Below are 25151 nucleotides of genomic sequence, written 5' to 3'. Positions count from 1 at the left end.
GTAACTTCTCGTATAAGGCCATGCCAGAAGATACAAGCTATAGCAACTCCTTCGAGGATTATTACAACAATTCTCACGCGATTTCCCCTTACAAGGATTCATTTTACAAAGAAATGACACCATCTAAGCCAAATGTAAGGTTTGGTGATGATGATGTTAACATTTTTGATCAAAGAAAAAAAGTAAATGAAATCAACAAGAATAACACCGTCAAAAGGTCGATCCCATCATCGATAAGCACCACTATTACCCCCAACAAGTCTAGCTTAAAGTCACCAAGGGGAAAAAGGGCTTCGAAGAATTCTTTTGATAATGAAACTAAGTTAGAATCGAAAAATGAAACTCTGAAAGAGGTCAATGACGCGGTTAACCGTTGCTATGCGCTTTGTAACATTCCAACTAAGCATGTATCCATAAATAGTATTTCTGATTTGGCGCAGACGTTCGAAACGCTTGCTGTAGGGATAACCCATGAAACGAACAGAAAAGCTGAGTGTGAACGGAGCAAGAATGCAATAGATTCACTTTACTACCATGAACAGCTAGAAAAAAAAGAACTTAATGAAAAAAGCCTTCAAATGGCAATCGATCACTTGCTGAAGGTCACAAAGCAAAATTTGAGACAAGCTGACGATGGAAACAAACTGAAAGAAACAGAAGCACTCAAAAGTTTCATTGAGGAAATAGAGGAAGTTGACGATAATAAGATTTCCATCAACAGTTTACAACAACAGTTGCTTGAAGAAAAAACGGCAAACAACATTTTGCGAAGGGATTATTATAAACTCCAGGAACGTGGAAGGCGTTTATGTCACGAGTTTCAGGAGTTGCAAGATGATTATTCCAAACAAATGAAACAAAAGGAATATGAGGTGCAAAAACTCAAGAATGAAATTAAAGTTTTATTAAACATGAACGATAACTTAAAGGCAGAGAAGGCCCATTACTCTCAGAAAGAGAAACAATATTTTCAAAAATATACCTATATAGAGAAATACATGAATCATGTCAAGGAAGAGTATAATAGAAAAGAGGACGAATGCAAAAAATTGAACTTTATTATTGACAAGAGCATGAAAAAAATAGAACATTTGGAGAGGTCGCTTCAGACTCAATTTACCGCTCAAAACAGCTTCTCAACTGCAATGATCCAAGAGGAAGGCCCGAAAGATGCCCATTTGAAGGATCGCTATCACAAAGTCAAAGAGTTTATGGAACAAAAGTTGCAGACTTCCAAAATTAATGACCCCTCTTGTTCTGAGGCAGAGGCACTTGATAATGTACTTTGCTTAATCGAAAGCAGTATGAAAACACTGGACAAAAATAGTAAATGTTATCCAATTGCGACAAAAAAGTGCATAAAGTATGTTACTGACTCACCAAGACTTAAAGAAAATGAACACGTTACAAATTGAGCATTTCGTTCACTTACCAAACAATTAAGGTTTATAACCTAACCTACAAACATTAAAAAGACATTATGTTTAAGAATTTTTTTTTACTTTTTTTTTTTCTTAAAGCTGGCTCCCCTTAGACAAATACGCTATATAAATCCAAGACATTACTTCTTTCCCTTTTTGCATGCTTTGATATTTATGGATTCACATTAGAAAAATTATAATATTTGGCTTTATTTTTCTTATTTAACGGTATACTAGCAGAAATGGCTTTAGAAATGATCGTCGTTTCTCTTTATGATTATCAAAGGAAAAATAAAAATCGAAAATAAGAATTAAGAAGTGCAATCTAAGGCGCATTTCCCGGATAGTTTAGTAGTTTTTTTCTTTAGTTGCATTTGTACCACAACTGGTTAATAATGAAATAACTATTAATAAATGACCCATTTTATCTACTTCGCACATTATGTCGAAATCTTTAAGGAACATCAGATGCAAACCAACTGTTGCTCTTCCTATATGCATTTAAATGTGATGAATTTTGAGAGCCCACTTTTGTTGGGGACGATTTAATAAAATAAAATGATTACACTGGTGGGAAATAAGAATCAACTACTGTATATTGACTAGTATTGATGTTGTTATAGAATTACTATTGAAGAGTGGGTGAATTTTGAGATAATTGTTGGGATTCCATTTTTAATAAGGCAATAATATTAGGTATGTAGAATGTACTAGAAGTTCTCCTCGAGGATTTAGGAATCCGTAAAAGGGAATCTGCAATTCTACACAATTCTATAAATATTATTATCATCATTTTATATGTTAATATTCATTGGTCCTATTACATTATCAATCCTTGCGTTTCAGCTTCCACTAATTTAGATGACTATTTCTCATCATTTGCGTCATCTTCTAACACCGTATATGATAATATACTAGTAACGTAAATACTAGTTAGTAGATGATAGTTGATTTTTATTCCAACAACTATGTATGACGTCAAAAGATGGCATGAGTTATGGTTGCACAGTTACCAAATCTACTGAAAACAGTTCGAATCTTCTTCTAAACATCACATAATTTCATCAATATTTGAAAGCCCCGTATGAACATCTGCCAATAGATAACAGTTGTCTCTAATTTCAGTAAGTAATGGTAGCGTAGAATGGTGGTACTTATTTTTCGCTAACTCTTGTTGCGCTTCGTATTTAACCGCTGAAATCATTGCATTTTTGTCATAGTTGGCACGGGACAGAATACGTTAAACAACAACGACAATGTTACAAGTGAAACACTAGTGATTAATTGAAAAGGTGACTGCAATCTAGAAAATTGGTAAATTTGCGACAATTGTTGGGATTCTATTGTTCACAAAGGCGATAATATTATGTCTACAGAATATACTAAAAGTTTTCCTCGAGAATATGGGAATGCACAAAATGGAATCTATAGTTCTAAATAATATTGTTACTTTTGTTGGAGTAAAAATCAACTATCTTCTATCAACTAGTAGTCATACTAGCAGTATATTATCACATGCGGCGTAAGGAGATAACATAAAGATTGAGAAATAGTCATCAAATCTAATGGAAGCTGAAATGCAAAGATTGATAGTGTGCTAGGATAATGAAACATATAAAACGGAAGGAGGAATAATCGTAATATTATTATGTAGAAATATCGGTTCCATTTAGAGGATTACTATATCCTATAGGGAGGACATCTAGTATATTCTGTAGACATAATATTATGGCCTTTGTGCACAATGGGATCCCAACAATTATCCAACTATTCACAAATATTCAAAAACTACATTGGGTGATTAGATATGTAGAAATAGAAGAACCGGTCCGGTTTAGTCCTTTTAATATTTCACTAAAGTTTCCTCGCTTGTTAAAGATTTCAACAAATAGTGGTTTCGTGGTCTAGTCGGTTATGGCATCTGCTTAACACGCAGAACGTCCCCAGTTCGATCCTGGGCGAAATCGTTTTTAAGAATATTTTATCTTAAACTTTTTGCTGATAGTATTAAAGATGAGTATCGAATATTAAGGGAGATGTTGACTGCATTCAACAGAGAAAAATAATGAAAAAAAAAGTTTTAAAATGCAATAAATAATGATATATTATATACCACAAAGAAAACATAAATACGCAACCTCAATTAATAAATAAGAGAATATACTGATATTGAGATTGTGGGATGAATGGCCCTTATCAAGTAGATTCGTGATTGCCAAATACCAATGAAAGGTCCTTTACAGGATCATTGGACTTGCCAAGTGCAAAATCAAGAGGTAGTTGATTAGAATAGAGTTGGTTACTCTGTAAGTGGCTTTTGACGAGATCTGCCATGCCTTCAATAAAGGTCTGGTTGCCATTTAAAGATTCGCATCTCTTAAATTTATCCTTATATTCCGATTCCCCAATGACGCCTAAGTCAATTTCATGCAATGTTTCAATATGATCAGAGGTAAAGGCGATAGGAATAAACATTAGGCCATCAACTTTGGGGCCTAAAAATTCCGCAATTTCAGCTGTCTGCGCTCCCAACCATGGTTTTGGTCCAACTTGGGATTGCCAAACCAACCTATAAGGGTTTTTAAACTTTAATTTTTGCATGATGTTGTAAACCGTCGCAGCTACCTCAGCTGGGTAGGCATCACCGGTGTTAACAACATCCATGGGTAGAGAATGTGCGGAAAACAATAAAACAACCTTGTCTCTGACAGGTTGCGGAAACTCTTGTAGTTTTTTGGTGATATTTTCGGAGAAGGCCTTGATTAGACCTTCATTTGTAGGCCAACGATCAATAACCGACCAAGATATAGATCTCTCGGAGTCCAATGCCTTAATCTGTCTCCACAATTCGTTGATGGATGACCCGGTAGTGGAATAAGAGAAATGAGGATATTGAGAAAAGGCCACTGCCTTCTTCACGCCATCTTTTAGCATTTGTTTATAAGTTTCTGCGGTTAGCGGCTTTGCGTAACGAAACGCCACGTAAGGCTTATGAGGCGCCGTTTCTGGACAGGTTTTATCTAAGATTTTACAGACCTCAGTGGCTTGATACTCAGACCATTTCCGGATTGGGGAGCCCCCACCAATTTCCCTATATTGCTTCTCTATCTTGGGGGTACGAAACTTAGCAATATATTTAGCAATTGTCTTCTGATACTTAGCACTAATGGGAATTAGGTCATTATCGGCAAATAATTGATACAAAAAATCATATGTTTCCTCAACTTTAGAGGGGCCACCCATGTTCATCAAAACAATTCCTGTGGGTGATCTCTTTTGTGCATTCTGCATGTTGAATGTAACCGAAAATGATCTTGTAATGGTCAGTTGTGATCTTCTTAGGAAGGAACCTTGTGTACGGATTGTTCTGGAAAGCATTCTTTAAACGTTCTTTTTTTTACTGCTAAATTTGTCCAAATAGCAGGTATGTGTTAAATATTTCTGTACTTCTTGTAAACCGACTCAAGTGGAACACGAGAATTTACGCTTGTTTGGTGTCAAGCCAAGAGTGACCTTGACCGACCAAAAGTATTCCTTCGCGTCCTCCTTCTTCAATCCCATATCCCCTACGAAAAAAAGCAGCATGAGAAAACGAAGGGCAGCAACTCCTTCGTCATATAAGGCTTACGGTGACCATTGAAGATTGGGCATGTCTAACGGCTATTGCCAGCGGAGATGTTTCAAGGCATCCTACACATGCTACATATTTGTAATTATTTTACTGAGTTTGTGTATATAAAAAACTTTTTTAAAAAAAAAAAATGGCCAGCATCCTCTTTCATGTAAAGCTGTTGAACCTTCCTGAAATTTACTTCTAAAATTGTTCAGTAAAACTGCTTGTTAAAAGTGCGAAGAGTTCTTTTTTAGCTTTTTTTGTCCTGCTGTTGAGCTGTTTTGCTTTACTGTTCAACAAAACATTGAAGATCTTTCACATTGCGCGTCGAAACCACAAACCGTCGAAAACAATGGTCATCTAAATAAAGGGTTCTTATTAAACAGATTTAAAGCCAAGGACAAAATACAGGCACAGGTCAAGCAAGAAGACAAACCGCATACGCCAAGACAAACCGTGGTGATTTAATTCTGCTGCTGATCGCTTCCAACATGTACAATCCTGTGGACGCTGTTTTAACAAAGATAATTACCAACTATGGGATTGATAGTTTTACACTGCGATATGCTATCTGCTTATTGGGATCGTTCCCACTGAATGCTATTTTGAAGAGAATTCCCGAGAAGCGTATAGGTTTAAAATGTTGTTTTATCATTTCTATGTCGATGTTTTACTTATTCGGTGTGCTGAATCTAGTAAGTGGATTCAGGACCCTGTTTATTAGTACCATGTTTACTTACTTGATCTCAAGATTTTACCGTTCCAAGTTTATGCCACACTTGAATTTCATGTTTGTTATGGGTCATTTGGCAATAAATCATATACACGCCCAATTCCTTAACGAACAGACTCAAACTACCGTTGACATTACAAGTTCACAAATGGTTTTAGCCATGAAACTAACTTCTTTTGCATGGTCGTACTATGATGGTTCATGCACTAGCGAAAGCGATTTCAAAGATTTGACTGAGCATCAAAAATCTCGTGCTGTCAGAGGTCATCCACCCTTATTAAAGTTCCTGGCATATGCATTTTTCTATTCAACGTTGCTAACTGGCCCAAGTTTCGATTATGCCGATTTTGACAGCTGGTTGAATTGTGAGATGTTCCGTGACTTGCCTGAAAGCAAAAAGCCTATGAGAAGACACCACCCTGGTGAAAGAAGACAGATTCCAAAGAATGGTAAACTTGCATTATGGAAAGTTGTTCAAGGTCTTGCTTGGATGATTTTAAGTACACTAGGAATGAAGCACTTCCCCGTAAAATACGTTTTGGACAAAGATGGCTTCCCAACGAGATCTTTTATATTCAGAATCCATTACTTATTCTTGCTTGGTTTCATCCATAGATTCAAGTACTACGCTGCCTGGACTATTTCGGAAGGATCTTGTATTTTGTGCGGTTTGGGTTATAATGGTTATGATTCAAAGACACAAAAGATCAGATGGGATCGTGTCAGAAATATTGACATTTGGACCGTAGAAACGGCGCAGAATACGCGTGAAATGTTGGAAGCATGGAATATGAATACTAACAAGTGGCTAAAATACTCTGTTTATTTACGTGTCACAAAGAAGGGCAAAAAACCTGGTTTCCGCTCAACTTTGTTTACTTTCCTAACTTCCGCATTTTGGCATGGTACCAGACCTGGGTACTATCTGACTTTTGCGACAGGGGCTTTGTACCAAACATGTGGTAAAATCTACAGACGCAATTTTAGACCAATTTTCTTGCGAGAAGATGGTGTCACTCCTTTGCCTTCTAAAAAAATCTACGATTTAGTTGGCATATATGCAATTAAACTAGCATTTGGTTACATGGTGCAACCATTTATTATCCTTGATTTGAAGCCATCTTTAATGGTATGGGGCTCTGTTTATTTCTATGTTCATATTATTGTTGCTTTCTCATTTTTCCTATTCAGAGGACCATATGCTAAACAAGTTACTGAATTTTTTAAATCCAAACAACCTAAAGAAATATTCATTAGAAAACAAAAGAAGTTGGAAAAAGATATTTCTGCAAGCTCTCCAAACTTGGGTGGTATATTGAAGGCAAAGATTGAACATGAAAAGGGAAAGACAGCAGAAGAAGAAGAAATGAACTTAGGTATTCCACCAATTGAGTTAGAAAAGTGGGACAATGCTAAGGAAGATTGGGAAGATTTCTGCAAAGATTACAAAGAATGGAGAAATAAAAATGGTCTTGAAATAGAAGAGGAAAACCTTTCTAAAGCTTTTGAAAGATTCAAGCAGGAATTTTCTAACGCTGCAAGTGGATCAGGTGAACGTGTGAGAAAAATGAGTTTTAGTGGTTACTCACCAAAGCCTATTTCAAAAAAGGAAGAGTAGATGGCCAAAAACGACAGATGCGTGTGGAAGTCACAGTCTTGTTGTCTTATTTTCCAGTTCCTGTGGGAACTTACTTTCAAATGTTTTTCATACACTTTGACATATTGCAGTAAATTATATATGTAATTTTATATACGCTTTTACCTACACGAATTATTGTCTAACTTTTTTTTTTCTTCATTCCTAACGAGGAAGAGATTCAAGACACTGCAACTAGAAGTCGTCCGGATCAAACAGATCAAGATCAAGATCTAGGGCATCATCATTATTTTCTTCCTTTTCTTTATCTTTGGTATTGTCTGCCTCATCACCAACTTCTTTAGCAGTACCATCAAATATAAACGAGTCTGTCTTTGGTGTACCTTCTTTCTTGGCCATCTGCCCTTTTTGTTCTTCACTTTGAGATGGCGGTACGGTCGGTACTTCTGTTTCTTCTACTTCTTCACCGGGTATTCTAGTTAGCTCTTTACTATGTAATGAGGCCATAGCAAGCATTCCTCTTCGTAGGGCATCCTCTGCGGGCCATATAAAATTGTTGGGTCCCACAGCTCCCTTGTCGAACGTTGGTGGTATTTTGGTAAACTTGGAGAGTTTGGTGGCATAATCCAACAACTCTGTCGAATTGATTTTCGATCTTTGCTGTAAAATTGTGTTTTTCTCGAACTCTACTTGTTCAAGCATCGGTAGTGCTTTTAACTCGTCATGACATTCATTTAGAATTTCCAATATCTTCCTGGTTTTAGAATCTAGTTCTTCAGAGTCTTTGTCAATCTTCTGTAAGTTGCGGTAGATATTGTCATATTCAGCTAACAGTTTGACGTTTTCAAACAAGGCCTCATCAGTTCTGATCAAATCCTTGGCAATATCAAGGTTTGGTTTGAAACGATCTACAGATTCCACCAACTTACTCAATGTATCCTCGTACCGGCACAAATCTTCGTAGAGTTGGACCTTAGATAATTTGTCTTCACTATTCGTGTTTGAAGTAGCCTCTGCTACCAGGGATACAGAGGATGATCTGATGTGACCCATAGAAAACTCTACCGCTTTAGTATCTTGGACAGACATAACATTCGTTGTGTGTACTCTGGAAGTAATTGATACTAGATGCTTTCTCCACCGTTAACAATATACCAGAAAACCTTGTTGAAAACGGGACACGTTATAACTACTTTCCTTCGCGGTATGGTGAGCAGAGAATGCAAAAGTTTATCTTTTTCTCCAGCCTACCTTACGTAGGTGGTAATGCACTATTTTTTCGCATTTCTTTGAAAAGGCTGGCAATACGTCAAAGGCTATGTATGCTATAAGGGAAAGAAAGCTTATACGGAAAATAGCAACTGAATGTACTATGTTACTGTGCATTCGCATTCTATGTTAAAATTCAAAATCCATTGAGATGTATACACAAACATTTAAATAAGACATTTATATAAGCCGGCGCTTCCTGAAGTTCAGCACATGAAAAAATAGTGCTGCTCTTCTACCTTCAACCCAAATTGGTATTGAACCCAGAGCCTTTTTCAGGACTGGTTGCGATACCATCATGCTTCAGTTGCTTTTCAACTTCTTCCTTAAAGCCCTTTTTCCATAAATCATGATTTTCACCAATGACATAAGTAAGCGTCTTCTTCATATAACCTTCAGGACCTAAGAAACCCAACGCTTCTATAACATCTTCCAACAGTATTGTCATTCCGGAGCCTCTCTCCTCGCCTACTCCTGGATGCCTTATATTCACTATATGGACATGAAAATGGTAATATGAAGGTTGATAATGAATGAAAACTCTTAGCTCGTCCGGGTTTACATTATAGTCATAGTGCTGGGGGATGATGGTCTTAATCTTCTTATTGAGTCTAATTAACCAATCTCTATGGTTTGGGTTCAAATCTCTCAAAGATTTGATGTCGTCCCTGTACACGATCGCGACCAGGTATAACGAATCAATGTTGATTCCGTCCCACTTCATATCGGGCAAGATGACGAATCCATCCTCTTTATTCCTGCTACTGTATTCCTTATAAACAACTCTATCATCCTCGGCGCCCTCGTAAAGAATGTTGTTTACCCATTTCATTCTTTCGCTGGTACACATCTCTTGGATAAAGGGCACAACTATGTTTCTATACATATCAGGAGTTTCTCTGACGACATGTAAATCCTGCTGGTCGTATCCCTTGATGTGGAACTGCGAGGCGGGCCAAATTAAGTTAACCTTCGCAGTTGGGTTATGCAAAATATGCTGCTTCAAAACAGACAACCCCCAGTAGTAGATGTCATTCGAAGTTAATTCCTTCAGATCAGTAATACCGTTTAAAAAGGAGTACTCGTCTATTTCACGATGAAAGAAAATCGGAGTGCTACGGCCACTTTGAGAGGGTCTACGTACCGTTTCATCAAATATGAAATGCGTCTTTTCAGCAGTTAACACGGCATCCTTCCCATCTATGCTGCCTAGTAGTGAGATTACCTTTGTATGAGGGTTCGAATCTAACACCCTGACGTATTTAAACCTCCCAATTAAACTAGCTAAATCTTGGGAACCCATCATGTATTTTTTTACTTTTACACGCTCAAATCTTTTCAATTTTGCAATGAAAAGGTACCGACCTAACATATATTTGAAGACCAAACGAAACCCCCGTGCTTCTGTTTCTCTTCTTTCTGCCTTTATACTCATTGGTATTGTCACCCCTTATTTCCCCCCTAGGCGTCTGCGCGGCCGCTGTCATGGGGCTGTCCTTTCGGACTAGCATATAATCACTGACGCTAGCTCTAATCGATCAATAATTAAGTGGAAGTATTTTGTTGAGGTGGGTGATTATTATGGGGAAGATTTTTGACAATCGAATGAACACTTTAACAGCTTTTGGAGGCTAGAGTGCCAGTAAGCTCCATACTTCTTTGGAGTTGATTTCTTTTTCTTGCAGAATAGGTTGGACAAAGTACATCCATCAGAACAATTGCAGGTGCCTTTTGTTCACGCAATTACTGGCTTTTCCTTGTTTGTTTGGTCAAGAAGTTAGTGTTTAGCTTTTTCCCTTCATTTTTTTATTTTTCTTATTTTATAGATGCTTAAATGTCATTTTTGTCTTACTAATCATTAAATAGTTGGTCCGAAAGATAGGTCCAAGCGCAAGTCCAAGCCAATGGCTTGCTCTCGACTGTCTTCCATTACAATATGCAAGTTTTCTATCTAGCTGCTGTCGCAAGCATGTTTTTTTGTAAAAGAACTTCTCCTCTACTGCGTATCAAATAAATATTTATAATCTGGCTGACTCATTAGTTCCTCCCAGCCAAGGTTGTACGCCGTCCAAAATTCGTTGGATATTGTCTGTGCCAGTTCAGTCTCAATTGGCCCAGTTTCATTGTTATGCGAAGCGTTTTCGCTGTTATTTCGCACTTCCTCCGGGGGTAATCCTGGAGAATTTCCCGCCAATGGACTGGCGCTTGTGACGCCCAGGTCACTTAAACTGGGATCGATTGGAGTATTTACATTGTCAGTGAGCGAATAGGACCCATTCAATTCGTCTTGGAGTTGTTGTAACCATGTGTTTTCGACCTCGGTTCTATATTTGATTACTTTTTCCAAAACAGCTCTATATATGCTTTCCAGGGCGATGTTGATAACAAATGTATAAGAGCGAGCCATAATAATTCTTAACTGCTTGTTGTTATCATTAGACCATTTAGCAAATATATCTGAATGTATTTTGAAAGCAGTAAGTAAGTTCATAGCTTTATCCAACGGGATATTCAAGGTTGACAAATCCCAATCTGTGACTTCTTGATCTTTGATGTTGGATGATAGATAATAGCCCTTCTCAAAAAGAGTTAACTTATGATACAAAAACGCACAAAAGCCAGTAGAGGCCCTAGGAAAAAGGAAATTTGTGTATACTAAAGACAAGGCCATAAATGGCGGTAAATGAACGCAATTATGATCAAAAAACTCAGGAAAATGCTTCTCATCTAGGTTAAAACACAGTATGGTCGTATTGATGACAAGGGAAAAAGAGACCAAAATGGTTTGCAGGATGTTGTTCTCTAAAACAACGCTTTTTTCCTTGTAAATCAAATACCTCAAGGAATAAAACGTCAACAACAAATTCAAAACCTGCGCAAGCACTTTAATCTCGCACAAAGGAACTTTAGATATTAACTCACTGTCAGTGTAATATGATATTGGGTGGAATTCAGTCTCTACAAAGTTTCTTAGTTTTTTACAATTTTCGGCTAAGTCTGGAAATGCGCTTCTATCATAAATTTGATCTAGCATTGGTCGAGCTAATCTTAAAAACCTTTTAAGCTTGCCCATGCAGGAATTTGACTGATCGAAAAAAACCGTCGATGAATAATTGTTTGTATTTTTAGGCAACCTCTCACCATTCTCGCATTCATCGACTTGAAAATAGGATGAGTTAATCGCCAAACATCTCCCAATATTTAAAGAAACATTGAAATCTGATAATATAATCCAAACCCACAAATTTTCCAAACTTTCCATACTCCCCACAATATTTTCTTGATTTTTGTATATTTCTCTTATATTCAAGTGTAAACCCAGCATAATTGCCGTGCTGCATAATAAGTCAACTAGACTAATCATATGCGAATCGTCTCCACACGCCCAAATTAGTTCTCGATGATAGTATTTCAATAAGAGAAATTGAGCGCGTTCAATGAAATATACTTTAGCTGTTGACAGTCCCGTCAGCATGATGAGAAATTTCTCTATCTCTTCCGGAGTATTTTTGTAGAAATGGCGAATACACAGTATCATCAAAATAACTCCAATCTTATAATAGTTTTTCTTTGTCGATGGTAATAACTTTTCAATCCGCCTTTCACCGTTGGGTAACAGTTCGTCACTTGGAAGAAACGAGGAAGTGAAATCGTTTATTATTTTGGTTTTATCTAATACTTCACTAACTTCATTAGTTTCCAGTTCAGTATTGAAAAAGTCTGTTATAATCTTTGACGATTGTTCAAAAGATGGCAAAACGTTACAAACCTGTTGCAAGATGTCAGAGCCTGTCTTTTCTAACGGCGGTCCCTCTAGGAGTTGAGTTTCTGGCTTCATTGTCCATTTATGCCTAGCCTTCCATCTGTTTCTCTCGATTTTCACTTTGGACCAGAGCTGATTATACGTGTTTACAAACCGATTATCATCGTTTGAGAGATGCGTTCTCAAAGATGTAGGACCATATACTATTCTTCTTCCCGAGCCTTTACATTGTAAATAGTAAAAATTAGCGTAAGGGTTCCTAAATGGGCTCGTACTAAGCGCTACATCCTTCTCCGTCAACTCTTTGTCATCTAGTCTTTTCTCTAAATCCTCAATCCTTTTCAACAGTTCAATGTTCGGAGTACTGCCAAATAACTCTTTTGTTTCTATTTTGTGGGTGAATTTCTCTGTATACAGGCAACCAGAACGACCCCTCGTCTTACAAGTTGAGCACATTGGCTTCTGCTGGTCGCAACGTAATTTCCTTTTCCTACAAAAAGCGCATGACTTTATTGGTTTCCGTCTCTTCTGCGCCTTCTTTACAGTTTCCTCCGATGGGGAAGCTCTATCCTGTAAACTACCCCGCTTACTCATTAACAACTCCCTTTACCAGGACCATTCAATGTGCTTTCCCCTCTGACTTTCTATACTCTTGCCGTTATTATTACAATACCACCTGGCATTTGTCATTTTATCGCCTTGTAAACCATGGGTGTCACCCTACTGCCGAGCCTGAAAAAAACGTGCTGCAAGGGTCTTGAAGCAAAAAGATGATTTAACGGAAGAAAGGCATACAAGAAGGTGAAAATTCGTGTTTAACCCATCTGATACTTTCCCTTGTCTAACGTACTGATCCTGGAGGTTATCAAGAACACAAAAGTCTAGCAGCGAAAAGTACGCGAAGAATCTACTATAGATAATGGTGGTGCAGAAAAAACTTAGGGCTATCTTGACCGATGAAGGTGTATTGATCAAATCGCAATCACACCATATGTTCAATAAGCATGGTCAACTCAGAAGCGGAGATTCTTTATCCTTGTTGAGCTGCTTGTCCTGTCTGGATGATGGAACTTTGAGCTCTGATGGAGGTTCTTTTGATGAGGATGATTCCCTGGAACTGTTGCCTCTTAATACTACCATTCCGTTCAACAGAATTTTGAACGCAAAATATGTGAATGTCGGTCAGAAAGGCTTCAATAATGGCAAAATTTCTTCGAATCCTTTTCAAACGGAAAATCTGAGTTCTTCGTCTGAAAATGACGACGTTGAGAATCATAGTTTGAGCAATGATAAGGCTCCTGTAAGCGAATCACAGTCATTTCCCAAAAAAGACAAGTGGGATACAAAAACGAACACTGTGAAGGTGTCTCCCGATGATTCACAGGATAACTCACCATCTTTAGGGATAAAAGATAATCAACAGTTAATTGAGTTAACTTTTGCTGTACCCAAGGGCCATGATGTTATACCACAAAAATTAACCTTGTTAATAGATCACGTTTCTAGGAAATCGAGAGCAAATACCGGAGAGGAGAACATTTCTTCTGGTACTGTGGAAGAAATCCTGGAAAAAAGTTATGAAAATTCCAAGAGAAACAGATCGATATTAGTCATTATTAATCCCCACGGTGGTAAAGGTACTGCTAAAAATTTATTCCTGACAAAAGCAAGGCCAATACTAGTGGAAAGTGGCTGCAAAATAGAAATTGCATACACAAAATATGCCCGTCACGCCATCGATATTGCCAAAGATTTAGATATCAGCAAATACGATACCATTGCATGTGCCTCGGGTGATGGTATTCCATACGAAGTAATTAATGGGCTTTATAGAAGACCCGACAGAGTGGATGCGTTCAATAAACTAGCCGTAACTCAGCTACCTTGCGGTTCAGGAAATGCTATGAGCATTTCATGTCATTGGACAAATAACCCATCGTACGCCGCTCTGTGCCTTGTCAAATCCATTGAAACAAGAATAGACTTAATGTGTTGTTCCCAACCTTCTTATATGAACGAATGGCCAAGATTATCCTTTTTGAGTCAGACGTACGGCGTTATTGCAGAATCTGATATTAACACTGAATTCATCAGATGGATGGGTCCCGTTAGGTTTAATTTGGGTGTAGCATTCAACATTATCCAAGGTAAGAAATATCCCTGCGAAGTTTTCGTCAAATATGCTGCCAAATCTAAAAAGGAATTAAAAGTTCATTTCTTAGAAAATAAAGATAAAAACAAAGGATGTTTAACCTTCGAACCAAATCCTAGCCCAAACTCTTCGCCGGATTTACTATCTAAAAACAATATCAACAACAGTACAAAAGATGAACTTTCACCGAATTTTCTCAACGAGGACAACTTTAAATTAAAGTATCCGATGACGGAACCAGTACCTAGAGACTGGGAGAAAATGGATTCAGAGCTAACTGATAACTTAACAATCTTTTACACAGGGAAAATGCCGTATATTGCTAAGGACACCAAATTTTTTCCCGCTGCTTTACCAGCGGATGGTACCATTGATTTAGTCATAACGGATGCAAGAATCCCAGTGACAAGAATGACACCAATTTTATTATCCTTGGATAAAGGTTCTCATGTATTAGAGCCAGAAGTTATTCACTCAAAAATATTGGCTTATAAGATTATACCAAAAGTGGAGTCAGGTTTATTTTCAGTGGATGGTGAAAAGTTTCCTTTGGAACCCTTGCAAGTGGAAATAATGCCCATGTTATGCAAGACGTTGCTAAGGAATGGTAGATATATCGATACAGAGTTTGAATCCATGTAGATTAACGTTATATTTTCCTTCAAAAATGATTTTTTTGTAAAAAGAAATACTACATCGAAAAGAAAAGGCGATATAATGTTTCTATCATCGGAGTATGGTTTATATTCCATTTTTGTTTTCATTATAATTATACATCCCCAGTTATATATCATTAATACGTAACAATATTATGAGTTGGTCTTTATTATCTAATATAATTAAAAAATTTACACTATTACATCATTTTCAACCAATAGGATATATATATAAATATATACATATATGCACATTAAATCATTCACTTGGAAGTTGCGTCCTTCAAGCTAACTATTCTATTCAAAATAACCTTAGAAGTCGTACTCTCTTTATCCAGAGTGAAATAACCTACTCTCATAGCTTGGAATCTACACACTTCTTTGGAATCCTTATCTTCTTCAACATAAAATTCCGAGTTTTTAACAGAATCAACGACCCATGGACTGTTCTTGACAACGTCCCCGAAGTTATGTTCCATGACAGATTCTTTATAAACGACTTCACTTTCTGGGTTGATGTCCTTCAAGAAGCCTTCAGGATGAGAAGATGGATTTTCAGATTTGAACAATTGGTTGTAAACCCTAGTTTCAGTAACTCTCAATGGAGAATTATATTTTGAAGAGATAGGAACCCATTGAATATAAGTTTTTGGTTTCTTTGGTTTCGAACCTTCTTCAACCTTGTTATCATAGTTGACATGAATTCTTATAATTTTACCAGCTTCATCTTTTTCCAAACTTTTGAAAGAAACTGTGTGTGAGACTTTAATTAAACCAACTGGTTGGTTTGGTGTTAATCTGAAAAATTCCTTATCATCAACGTTTTCTGAGAAATCTGACCTTTCAATGTAGAATTTGTTTGTAAATGGTACAGTTCTTTCACCAAATTCTGGAGTACCAGGTCTGTAAGGAATAGTTGCCAATTCTTCATAATCGTCAGATAAATTATCGACAACAACTTCAACAGGATCCAACACAAACATTAATCTCGGTGTGGTATCTTCTAGGTACTTTCTAACAGCGCTCTCAAACCTCACAACTTGAATGTTTGTGGTACTTGTGGTAACACCTAATGTGTTGATAAAGGATAAAATGGCACCAGGAGGAACACCACGTCTGCGTATAGCTTCAAGCGTGAATAGTCTAGGATCGTCCCAGCCTCTAACGAATTTTTCATCCACCAATTGCGCAATTTTTCTTTTGGATAAAACTGTACCGGTGATATTCAAACGACCATATTCTCTTTGAGCGGGTCTGAACACATGAACCTGATCACATAACCATTCATAGCTTTCTCTAGATAGGTAGAATTCAGTAGTACATAAAGAATGTGTAATATTTTCCATTGAATCGACCAAACAATGTGTAAAATCGTAAGTAGGATAAATTCTCCATTTTGTTCCCGTTCTTGGATGTGGAGCATTTAAAACTCTATACGCAATCAAGTCCCACATTTGTGGGCTTGGTGAATTTAGATCCTGTTTCATTCTTAAGATAGCTTCACCAGGTTTGTACTTGCCATCTCTCATATCTCTGAATTCTTGCAGGTTTTGTTCTATCGACTGATCACGATGCTTACAAGCATATCTCTCCCCACCTGGAGTACCGTCTTCTTTAATACCACGACCTCTTTTAATTTCTTCGGCGGTACAATGACAAACGTAAGCTTTGCCGTTTTTGATCAACACTTCAGCGAGGCGATAAAGCTCGTCAAAATAATCACTTGAGTAAGTAATTTTCCATGGTTTAAAACCTAACCAAGAAACCATTCTCTTAATGGATTCAAAATATTCAGGAGCTTCCTTTTCGGGGTTGGTATCGTCAAATCTTAAATAACAGGTACCATTGTGATATTTAGCATAGCCAAAATTAACCATAATAGCTTTAGAATGACCAATATGCAAATATCCATTGGGCTCCGGAGGGAACCTTGTACGAACTTTGCCACCAGTAACCTCAAGGTGTTCCTTCATTAATTCTGGGTAAGCTTGTGGGTTTTCACCCACTTTATGCAAATCACCTAGGAAACCTTCATTGAACATAGTCCTCTTTGGACCGGATGATGCAGAATTATCAGAACTCTTCTTGGCAGAATTGGTTTTCTTCTTTTCATTATTCTTGGTCTTCTTCTTGATTAAGTCTCTCTCATCCTTTGGACCCAAAAGTTTTAAGACTTCTTGGTCGATAATTGGCTTGAAACTACGTGGATCGGCCCACTTCAGCTCCTTTAAGTTTTTAACATCGGCAAAAATACCTGGCACCAGTTTATAGCGTTCAGTTAAAATTCTTTCCTTGTTTTCTTGAATGTACTGCATGACGTAATTTCTAACCTGATCCTCTGTAATCTCAATACCAACACCAGAGTTTTCATTCATACCCATTTTGGTGGATGCCTCGCCATTAGCCTTTACATATTTAAATGCGGCATCGACTTGCAGAGATGTCTTCAAATCACCATTAATGATGCCGTTAACAATTAATTCAGACTTGGGTAGATCTGTACCTTTGACAAAAGATGCCAGGTTGTGTACTAGCGCTCTAGTAGATTTGTTCCATTGATAGTCCGAAGGAGTCTCCTTAATCAATTTGTAAAGTGAATCAGAAACCTTTTTATTCTTGACAATCTCCTTCACCTTTTTATCTTCAAACCCAACCTGTGAAAACAGCTGAGTCAATTCTTCTACAGAAGACATTTTAATATATTGACGTTATTATACTCCTGATATTTTTTTCTCATTAAAACAAGCATCAAATCCCTTTTAAGCATATCAATCCCAATCTTTATACCCTGCGATGTCAAATTTTTCATTTGTACAGACGCGGCCGTCTAGAGTGACCACGCACTTTTTTGATAAATTTTTTTTTTCTTGGTCGTTGAACTACTTGGAATAAAGAAAATGAAATTTCAGTCTAATAGATGATTTATTGTAAATTACAGTTGTGTTCGTTTTCGATTCTTCTCAAAAGCAGAAAACCAAGCTAGCAATCATGGATAACAAAACCCCAGTCACTTTAGCCAAGGTCATCAAAGTTTTAGGAAGAACCGGTTCTCGTGGTGGTGTCACCCAAGTCCGTGTCGAATTCTTGGAAGACACTTCCAGAACTATTGTCAGAAACGTGAAGGGCCCAGTTAGAGAAAACGACATTTTGGTTCTAATGGAATCTGAACGTGAAGCTCGTCGTTTGCGTTAGGAAGCTTATTTGCAGATTGAAGGTTGCAGCTATACAAAATCTATCTTATATATTTGTGCCTTTTGTTTCTTATATATGTCTTCTTTAAATAGTACATCACTATAATACAATAATACTAATAACTCTATTGTAACTCGTGATATATTCACTAATTATTTAGGTGCGAAAAACCATACCCGCATTGATATACTTTTTGGGTATATTGAGTTCTTCCGCGTTAGTTGTTATGGGCCTTCTATGGTAGACAAGAATTTTATATACGTAGGCCTAACATTAGTGGCTCCAGCTGCTTACCAAATCCATGACCGATGAGAAACGAGCTTTTCCAAAAGGTAACAACCATATAAGATCAGAAACTTTCAATGGTTCGGTATCTCACAAAATCTCCGAATCGATTAAAGATATCGCTAGCTTAAGACCACACGGTAAATATACGGTACAAGACATCGACAACATCATAGCATCCACATCTTCACATGAAAATAGAGGCCAATCAGGCGATAGTAATGGCTGTATAAATCACGACGAAGAAGGCGATATTCCGATGTGTGACTTGAATGATGAAAGCGACGTTGAAATGATTTCTGAATATCTTTCTAGCCAGAGGGAGATGGAAGCACAATCTGTCGCTAATTATATGCCAAAAATCAATGACGATTTACCGCTGTTAAATCCACCTACTTTGAAAACTGCCTTTGTAGTCGACACCAACTTTATTATTTCGCATCTAAACACTTTAGAAAAATTGAGATCACTGTCCAGCACTTATCATCATTTGATTATTGTACCAACCACCGTAATCCAAGAACTGGACGGACTAAAAAAGAGCCCTGATATTGCTAGGGACAATGACGATACAACTAATCAGGAACATGATAGGACAATAGGCACATTGGCCAGATGGGGGAACGACTGGATTTATAAGAATCTAGCCAATTTAGATTCCGGTTTAATAGGTCAAAAATTGAAACAAAGCTTGAATCCAGGCAGTTTAAAGGATGACTCGATATTGGACTGTTGCTTGTACTTCAAAGAGATTTTAAATTGTTTTGTTATTTTGCTTTCGAATGATAAGAATCTTTGTACAAAGGCATTAACTGAAGATATATTAACTGTTTCATTTAGGAAGAACATGGATGCGAAAATAATTGCAATGAGAGCATATGAAGAAAACCAACTGAGATTTGCTAATCTGCGTGACTCTACAGTAAATAATTTCGATCAGAATGTCACATCATATGCTCATATTCCTGGAATAGAAACGCCCCCTTTGCAATTCGATAAAGTCTCACAAAATGTGTTTGAGCAAGTAAAAGAAACTATTTTCTTTGCTATTGACCACACTTTAAGAAAGGAATATGGTGAAGATATTGGATTCATAGATTACAACCCAGATAAATTAACTACCATAGAAAACGCTTCGAATTACATTTATTTGTTTTGGGTGTCTGTATTTTCGGAACTTTTCACTTGTTCAAAGATAAAGAAGAATGAGTGGAAGAGCTTACCAACAGTTTTGAAATCAAAACCGACAAATCTGAATGACTTAAGAACATTTGAACAATTTTGGGAGACTGTATTGCATTTTTTATTCAGCAAATTCACAAATGAGGAGAAACAATCTTTAGAGAAACAGATTCATGAATGGAAAACATCTATCAATGCTATATCAACCTGAAATGTTTTGCTTAGTGTAAATCTATCAGATTTATTGAAGCCACTCACACAACTCATAAGCTTGCGATATGCATTTGCATATATTTTTAATGTCATATAAATAGTTCCCTATAGTTATATACAAACACACAGACACGTTAGGAGAACAGTAATTATAATAATAACTATAATAACAAAAAAGTAAACACGGTAAATTGAAATAAATTATTCGATCAAAAAATATTTTCATATCATTTTTCTTTTTGCTCGTTTTTTGAGAAATCTTTCATTTCAAAAGATTCCTTCACTTCATGATCTTCAACGACAAATTGCCTTAGTTTATCCTTTATTGCAGTTCTTGTTTCACCAACTGCACTTTGAACAACATTAACAACAGGGCCCCAGAGGCCGAACTTATGAATAACAAAAAAGGTTGCACCTAAGATCAAGGTAAGGGTTACAAATAAGGGGTTTCTTATGACAGCCACGAATTCGTTCCACCCTAATACGGCTAGCAAAACGTAAATCCAAGGTGGAATATGCGTTCTAGTAGTGATGATAGACCTTTTCGAATCCAGAACAGTAATGTTAATCTGCCTGCGGAATTGATCTAAAACATTCTCCTTTTGCAATTCAGTCAAGATGTGTGCGAAACGACGGGAATGAAACACACCTTCGTTGTCCCGATATATTTCGTTGTCCTCGCCGCTTTCCTCTTCAGCCATTGGTACATCAGGAATAATTTCAACGTTATCTGAGGTTACAGCAAGTGAAAGAACCTCAAAAACTTCCAGGGCATGTTCTTTTGCAACACGGAATGCCCCATCAATCTCTTCTTCTGTTTTCCACAATCTTGGAGAACCTTCAGCATCATATCTGAATACATCTTCAAACCTGTCTCTCAATATACTAACAATCGTATCTATTTTCAGGTAGTCATGTACTGTGGTATCCAAGGTTCTCCACGCCAATATTCTAATATTTTTGTAAATCTTCGCGTTTTCGCTCTCTGAAAGTCCAATTTTAAAATCATATTTATCTTTTTCCACTTGATACGCAGATATATTGTCTTTGATAGTAGATTCAAAATCGTTCATTATATCATCCCAAACCTTTTTGGATGGATGTGATAGTAAATGAATCACATGATCCTTTAATTCGGGAACCAGATTTTTTTTAATACGACCGATTTTTGCTTTCAATTCAGCATCACGTAGTTGCTTGATTCTTTCTTCAATATCGTCGGAAAATTTGCAGGTAATCTCTTCGTTTGATATTAGTAGCCCTAACTTTTTGAAGGTCTCCATTGATTCGTTAAATTCTTTCTCAATCTTACTCTTACCTGCCGCCACACTTTCTACAAAAGAGGTAGTAGCTTTGTCTCTAGAAGACACCTCCAATTTTAAATCGTCCCATAACTTTTCCATTAATGATTCCAAGAACTCATTAATTGTACCTGAAATATGTGAATTCAGCTTTGTATTTAAAGCTTCTCGTTTCTCCATATAAACGTTTCTTGCATAGCGCGATGCTTGTTCATCATATTTTGTCAGACATTCTTCTTTTAGCTTCACTAGCTGAGATGTTAAAGATCCCAAGTTACCCTTTAAAGGAGCAATCGATTCATCATATTTTGAAATGAACTCTTCTAGAGCTTCATTAGATATTTCTTCAGTTTTAAATCTAGCAACCAGAATTTGCTGAGTTGGAAGATCTAAATCCTTGTTACGTTCAATTTGATCCCAACAATTTTCTGCGTACATAGTCCAACCATCTAATGGCAACCTATGGTGATATTGAGGTTTGAAATAATAGTTTTCCGTACCTTTCATCACAAACGAATCACCTAATTTCTTGACATCCTGGGTAAATTTGTCTTCTTGCAACAACTTATGAGCTAGCCCGACAAACTTTAAATCGAAATAATCATACAGGCTAGAACCCTCACAACCAGCAGGTTTACTTAACTCTGTCCATATTTTTTCCAATTCTCTCGTAACGGAATCACTCAAACTCGAGAGTGGAGTCACACCTACATGATCTCTAATTACAAAAAGTAACAGCACCTTGTGGTCATTATCATTCTTGCCAAATAGGGAAAGGTTGACCTCAAAAACTGTTTTTAATAAAGCCATATTATTACCTTGATATAGCCCAATTTGCTGCTCCCACATATTAACTATAAGAACTTCAGATACTGCAATGGCAAATAAAGCGGCTTTTCTCTCAAAATCTTGGTCTTCACCTCTTTCTGAACCATCGGAGCCCTCAACATCTAGCACAAAAATATCTGGACGATCATTATCGATTTCAATAGTTGTATTAACCTGTTTAGTGTGAGCCAACCAAATGCCTTTAGTAGTCTGCTGCCTTTTCACCTGAGCATCCATGGTATCAAAGTTGGTGTTAAACAAGACGTTAAGTAAAGTCGATTTACCACTCGATTGAGAACCGAAAACTGAGATGACATGGTAATCTAGACCAACATCACGATTTCCAATACATTGTTGAAAATATTGTAATGCACTTTGATGAAATTCCTTCTCTTCATCTATCAACTGAATAGCAGGTCTATCAGCCATGACTAAAGTATGTCAACCGTCGAGTGAGTTAGTAGCCCGTTTGTTGAAATAAGTCAATAATTATTTACCATCAAAATACACCTTTCAGTATTTTGTTCGTTTTGTCGCTCTTCGTTAAGGTAACAAACAATGGGAAAAAAAGTGAAAGGAAAGTCAAAAAAATGAAATAATAACATGTGCGGTAAAACAACCAAGTAAACATCATAAAGGGACATAAATAATAATAACAAGCTATGGTTCCTGCTGAATCTAATGCTGTACAAGCGAAACTCGCTAAAACCTTACAAAGATTCGAAAATAAGATCAAAGCTGGAGATTATTACGAAGCGCATCAAACGTTGAGAACTATTGCTAATAGATATGTTAGAAGTAAATCATACGAGCATGCCATAGAACTAATTAGTCAAGGGGCCCTTTCATTTTTAAAGGCGAAGCAGGGCGGTTCAGGCACGGATTTGATCTTCTATCTTTTAGAAGTTTATGATTTAGCGGAAGTTAAAGTTGATGACATCTCAGTTGCTAGATTGGTTAGATTAATAGCCGAATTGGATCCTAGCGAGCCCAATTTAAAGGACGTTATTACTGGTATGAACAATTGGTCTATCAAATTTAGTGAATACAAATTTGGAGATCCTTACTTGCACAACACCATTGGTAGCAAACTATTAGAGGGAGATTTCGTTTATGAAGCTGAGAGATATTTTATGTTAGGTACACATGATTCAATGATCAAATATGTCGATTTACTATGGGACTGGTTATGCCAAGTTGATGATATCGAAGATAGCACGGTGGCTGAGTTCTTCAGCAGATTGGTTTTCAACTATTTATTCATCTCTAACATATCATTTGCACATGAATCAAAAGACATTTTTTTGGAAAGATTTATTGAGAAATTTCACCCCAAGTACGAGAAAATTGATAAAAATGGTTATGAAATAGTTTTTTTTGAAGATTATTCCGACCTAAATTTTTTGCAATTGTTGCTAATTACCTGTCAGACTAAGGATAAGAGCTATTTCTTGAATTTAAAGAACCATTATTTAGATTTTTCTCAAGCTTACAAAAGTGAGTTAGAATTTTTGGGCCAGGAATATTTCAATATTGTTGCTCCTAAACAAACGAATTTCCTACAAGACATGATGTCGGGATTCCTGGGCGGATCGAAGTGAAAAGAGCATATTTGCGAAGGAATAGATAAATATGTTTGCGGTGGCTTGACGACCATGACGTATATACATATATATGTATGTGCTAGCTATTTGTCGTCTTTAATGATAGCAGACCTATTAAGGGCCTCCAACAATTCAGGCCTCTTGGCGTCTATCAAGTTTTGTTTAGCTTCTGTATAAGAGTATAGCTTTCTATGTCTTTTGTGACATTCCGGAAATTTATCAAGGAGATTTTCAATCTCTAATTCATAAAAATGAAATTCGGTTCTTGGCGGGTGCTTTGCTACTTCTGAATCTTTTCGAGAGTTCTCGAATTGCTTAATGTCTTTGTTCCAGTCCTTAGGGGGTCTCATGTCTTCAACTGTACCCAAATTGGCGACAATTTTACCTATGCAACCAGCTTCCTCCCAAGTTTCTCGTTGGGCAGTCGTCTCGTAATTAGGCTCGTCTTTCTCAACGCCACCTTTGGGGACAATCCATCTTTTCTTGTGTGCAGAAGAAGTAATCATGAGAACTTGCTTCTTGTCGGGTGTTAAACATATGCAGCCAGCAACTAATCTTGCACCTGTAACGGGTGAGTAAACCTGGTTTTCTCTTCCTTCACGTGCTGTCTCAGAACGTACTGGACCATGATTATCCGCGGTTTTGCCCATTTTGTGTTTCCCCACGCTCTTATACTCCTACGTACTCACTGTTCCTGACCTTTCAGGCGTTATTTCAGTGTGATTTCATGTCTTAAAGTTGAGGCTTCCCTTTACACTATTTACCTCCGCGAGACGTTTGAGAATTAAGCCGCACGTGCTCGCCGCAGATGTTCTTTCAACGACAAGAGAACACCATGCTCCTACTATTTACGCATTATTTACACAGTATACCTTTCTGATGATGAAGTTTGAAGGTTTAAATTCTGGGCAGTAGCTGTTTTTACGGTTGTCTCAATATTTCTCATTCTGCTTTATAATCACGGGAGTATGACAGCATTACCAATCTCTATCAAGATGAAGAAAGATGAGCATGATCGTTTTAAGCTCACATGGAAGCTGTAGTTATTACCAGTATATCCTCTTTATATATAGCGAATGTAGATTTCTGCCAGTATCATACTGGCAGAAATCATAGTGAACGGAGTTAAATCCGCGGAAATTAGAAAAACGTTAAAAGGTTCCATGCCATATTACTAATGGGGTAGAGGCTGATATACGGGGAAAAGGATAACAATACCAAGACATTTATAGTATTCCACATCACTAGACGTATGTAATAGACAACTTCCCCTTGGAATTACCAAAACGCCAAAAATTCGGAATTACAAGAGAAAAGTTAGATCAAAGGAACAACAAGATCA

The 25151-nt window shown here is 37.1% G+C and overlaps 13 protein-coding genes and 1 non-coding gene across 14 annotated transcripts, besides 4 other annotated features; 7 read left to right on the top strand and 7 right to left on the bottom strand.

Annotated features, from left to right (window-relative positions):
- Positions 1 to 20: 20 nt before the first annotated feature.
- On the top strand, positions 21 to 1415 carry MPC54 (Mpc54p; the record flags this gene model as incomplete). The annotated part of the gene is made up of 1 exon (NM_001183596.1): positions 21 to 1415. One exon carries the CDS (start codon positions 21 to 23, stop codon positions 1413 to 1415), a length of 1395 nt encoding a protein of 464 aa, NP_014820.1.
- A 639-nt stretch (positions 1416 to 2054) lies between these two features.
- Positions 2055 to 2387: a long terminal repeat (Ty2 LTR).
- Positions 2388 to 2730: 343 nt separating this feature from the next.
- Positions 2731 to 2875: a long terminal repeat (Ty1 LTR).
- Positions 2876 to 3197: a long terminal repeat (Ty1 LTR).
- A 117-nt stretch (positions 3198 to 3314) lies between these two features.
- On the top strand, positions 3315 to 3388 carry YNCO0021C. The gene has a single exon. It is a non-coding gene; the product is annotated as a tRNA-Val (tRNA).
- Positions 3389 to 3617: 229 nt separating this feature from the next.
- HEM15 (ferrochelatase HEM15) lies at positions 3618 to 4799 on the bottom strand (the record flags this gene model as incomplete). The annotated part of the gene is made up of 1 exon (NM_001183595.3): positions 3618 to 4799. The coding sequence occupies one exon, from the start codon at positions 4797 to 4799 to the stop codon at positions 3618 to 3620; it is 1182 nt and encodes a 393-aa protein (NP_014819.3).
- A 726-nt stretch (positions 4800 to 5525) lies between these two features.
- On the top strand, positions 5526 to 7385 carry ALE1 (lysophospholipid acyltransferase; the record flags this gene model as incomplete). Its single annotated transcript, NM_001183594.1, has 1 exon — positions 5526 to 7385. The coding sequence occupies one exon, from the start codon at positions 5526 to 5528 to the stop codon at positions 7383 to 7385; it is 1860 nt and encodes a 619-aa protein (NP_014818.1).
- A 213-nt stretch (positions 7386 to 7598) lies between these two features.
- On the bottom strand, positions 7599 to 8453 carry MED4 (Med4p; the record flags this gene model as incomplete). Its single annotated transcript, NM_001183593.3, has 1 exon — positions 7599 to 8453. One exon carries the CDS (start codon positions 8451 to 8453, stop codon positions 7599 to 7601), a length of 855 nt encoding a protein of 284 aa, NP_014817.3.
- A 421-nt stretch (positions 8454 to 8874) lies between these two features.
- Positions 8875 to 9936, bottom strand: DCS2 (5'-(N(7)-methyl 5'-triphosphoguanosine)-(mRNA) diphosphatase; the record flags this gene model as incomplete). The annotated part of the gene is made up of 1 exon (NM_001183592.1): positions 8875 to 9936. One exon carries the CDS (start codon positions 9934 to 9936, stop codon positions 8875 to 8877), a length of 1062 nt encoding a protein of 353 aa, NP_014816.2.
- Positions 9937 to 10427: 491 nt separating this feature from the next.
- Positions 10428 to 10499: an origin of replication (ARS1519; Autonomously Replicating Sequence).
- Positions 10500 to 10629: 130 nt separating this feature from the next.
- Positions 10630 to 12990, bottom strand: YRM1 (Yrm1p; the record flags this gene model as incomplete). The annotated part of the gene is made up of 1 exon (NM_001183591.3): positions 10630 to 12990. One exon carries the CDS (start codon positions 12988 to 12990, stop codon positions 10630 to 10632), a length of 2361 nt encoding a protein of 786 aa, NP_014815.3.
- Positions 12991 to 13315: 325 nt separating this feature from the next.
- On the top strand, positions 13316 to 15190 carry LCB4 (sphinganine kinase LCB4; the record flags this gene model as incomplete). Its single annotated transcript, NM_001183590.1, has 1 exon — positions 13316 to 15190. One exon carries the CDS (start codon positions 13316 to 13318, stop codon positions 15188 to 15190), a length of 1875 nt encoding a protein of 624 aa, NP_014814.1.
- Positions 15191 to 15467: 277 nt separating this feature from the next.
- On the bottom strand, positions 15468 to 17897 carry GLN4 (glutamine--tRNA ligase; the record flags this gene model as incomplete). Its single annotated transcript, NM_001183587.3, has 1 exon — positions 15468 to 17897. The coding sequence occupies one exon, from the start codon at positions 17895 to 17897 to the stop codon at positions 15468 to 15470; it is 2430 nt and encodes an 809-aa protein (NP_014811.3).
- A 295-nt stretch (positions 17898 to 18192) lies between these two features.
- On the top strand, positions 18193 to 18396 carry RPS28A (40S ribosomal protein eS28 RPS28A; the record flags this gene model as incomplete). The annotated part of the gene is made up of 1 exon (NM_001183586.1): positions 18193 to 18396. One exon carries the CDS (start codon positions 18193 to 18195, stop codon positions 18394 to 18396), a length of 204 nt encoding a protein of 67 aa, NP_014810.1.
- A 301-nt stretch (positions 18397 to 18697) lies between these two features.
- SWT1 (mRNA-processing endoribonuclease) lies at positions 18698 to 20074 on the top strand (the record flags this gene model as incomplete). Its single annotated transcript, NM_001183585.3, has 1 exon — positions 18698 to 20074. One exon carries the CDS (start codon positions 18698 to 18700, stop codon positions 20072 to 20074), a length of 1377 nt encoding a protein of 458 aa, NP_014809.3.
- Positions 20075 to 20303: 229 nt separating this feature from the next.
- On the bottom strand, positions 20304 to 22634 carry SEY1 (dynamin-like GTPase SEY1; the record flags this gene model as incomplete). Its single annotated transcript, NM_001183584.1, has 1 exon — positions 20304 to 22634. The coding sequence occupies one exon, from the start codon at positions 22632 to 22634 to the stop codon at positions 20304 to 20306; it is 2331 nt and encodes a 776-aa protein (NP_014808.1).
- A 233-nt stretch (positions 22635 to 22867) lies between these two features.
- GET4 lies at positions 22868 to 23806 on the top strand (the record flags this gene model as incomplete). The annotated part of the gene is made up of 1 exon (NM_001183583.3): positions 22868 to 23806. The coding sequence occupies one exon, from the start codon at positions 22868 to 22870 to the stop codon at positions 23804 to 23806; it is 939 nt and encodes a 312-aa protein (NP_014807.3).
- Positions 23807 to 23892: 86 nt separating this feature from the next.
- On the bottom strand, positions 23893 to 24459 carry DDP1 (polyphosphatase DDP1; the record flags this gene model as incomplete). Its single annotated transcript, NM_001183582.1, has 1 exon — positions 23893 to 24459. One exon carries the CDS (start codon positions 24457 to 24459, stop codon positions 23893 to 23895), a length of 567 nt encoding a protein of 188 aa, NP_014806.1.
- Positions 24460 to 25151: the final 692 nt, after the last annotated feature.

This window comes from Saccharomyces cerevisiae, chromosome XV, assembly GCF_000146045.2.
Source record: "Saccharomyces cerevisiae S288C chromosome XV, complete sequence".
NCBI classification, from domain to species: domain Eukaryota; kingdom Fungi; phylum Ascomycota; class Saccharomycetes; order Saccharomycetales; family Saccharomycetaceae; genus Saccharomyces; species Saccharomyces cerevisiae.
This window is presented reverse-complemented; position numbering and strand designations above follow the sequence as displayed.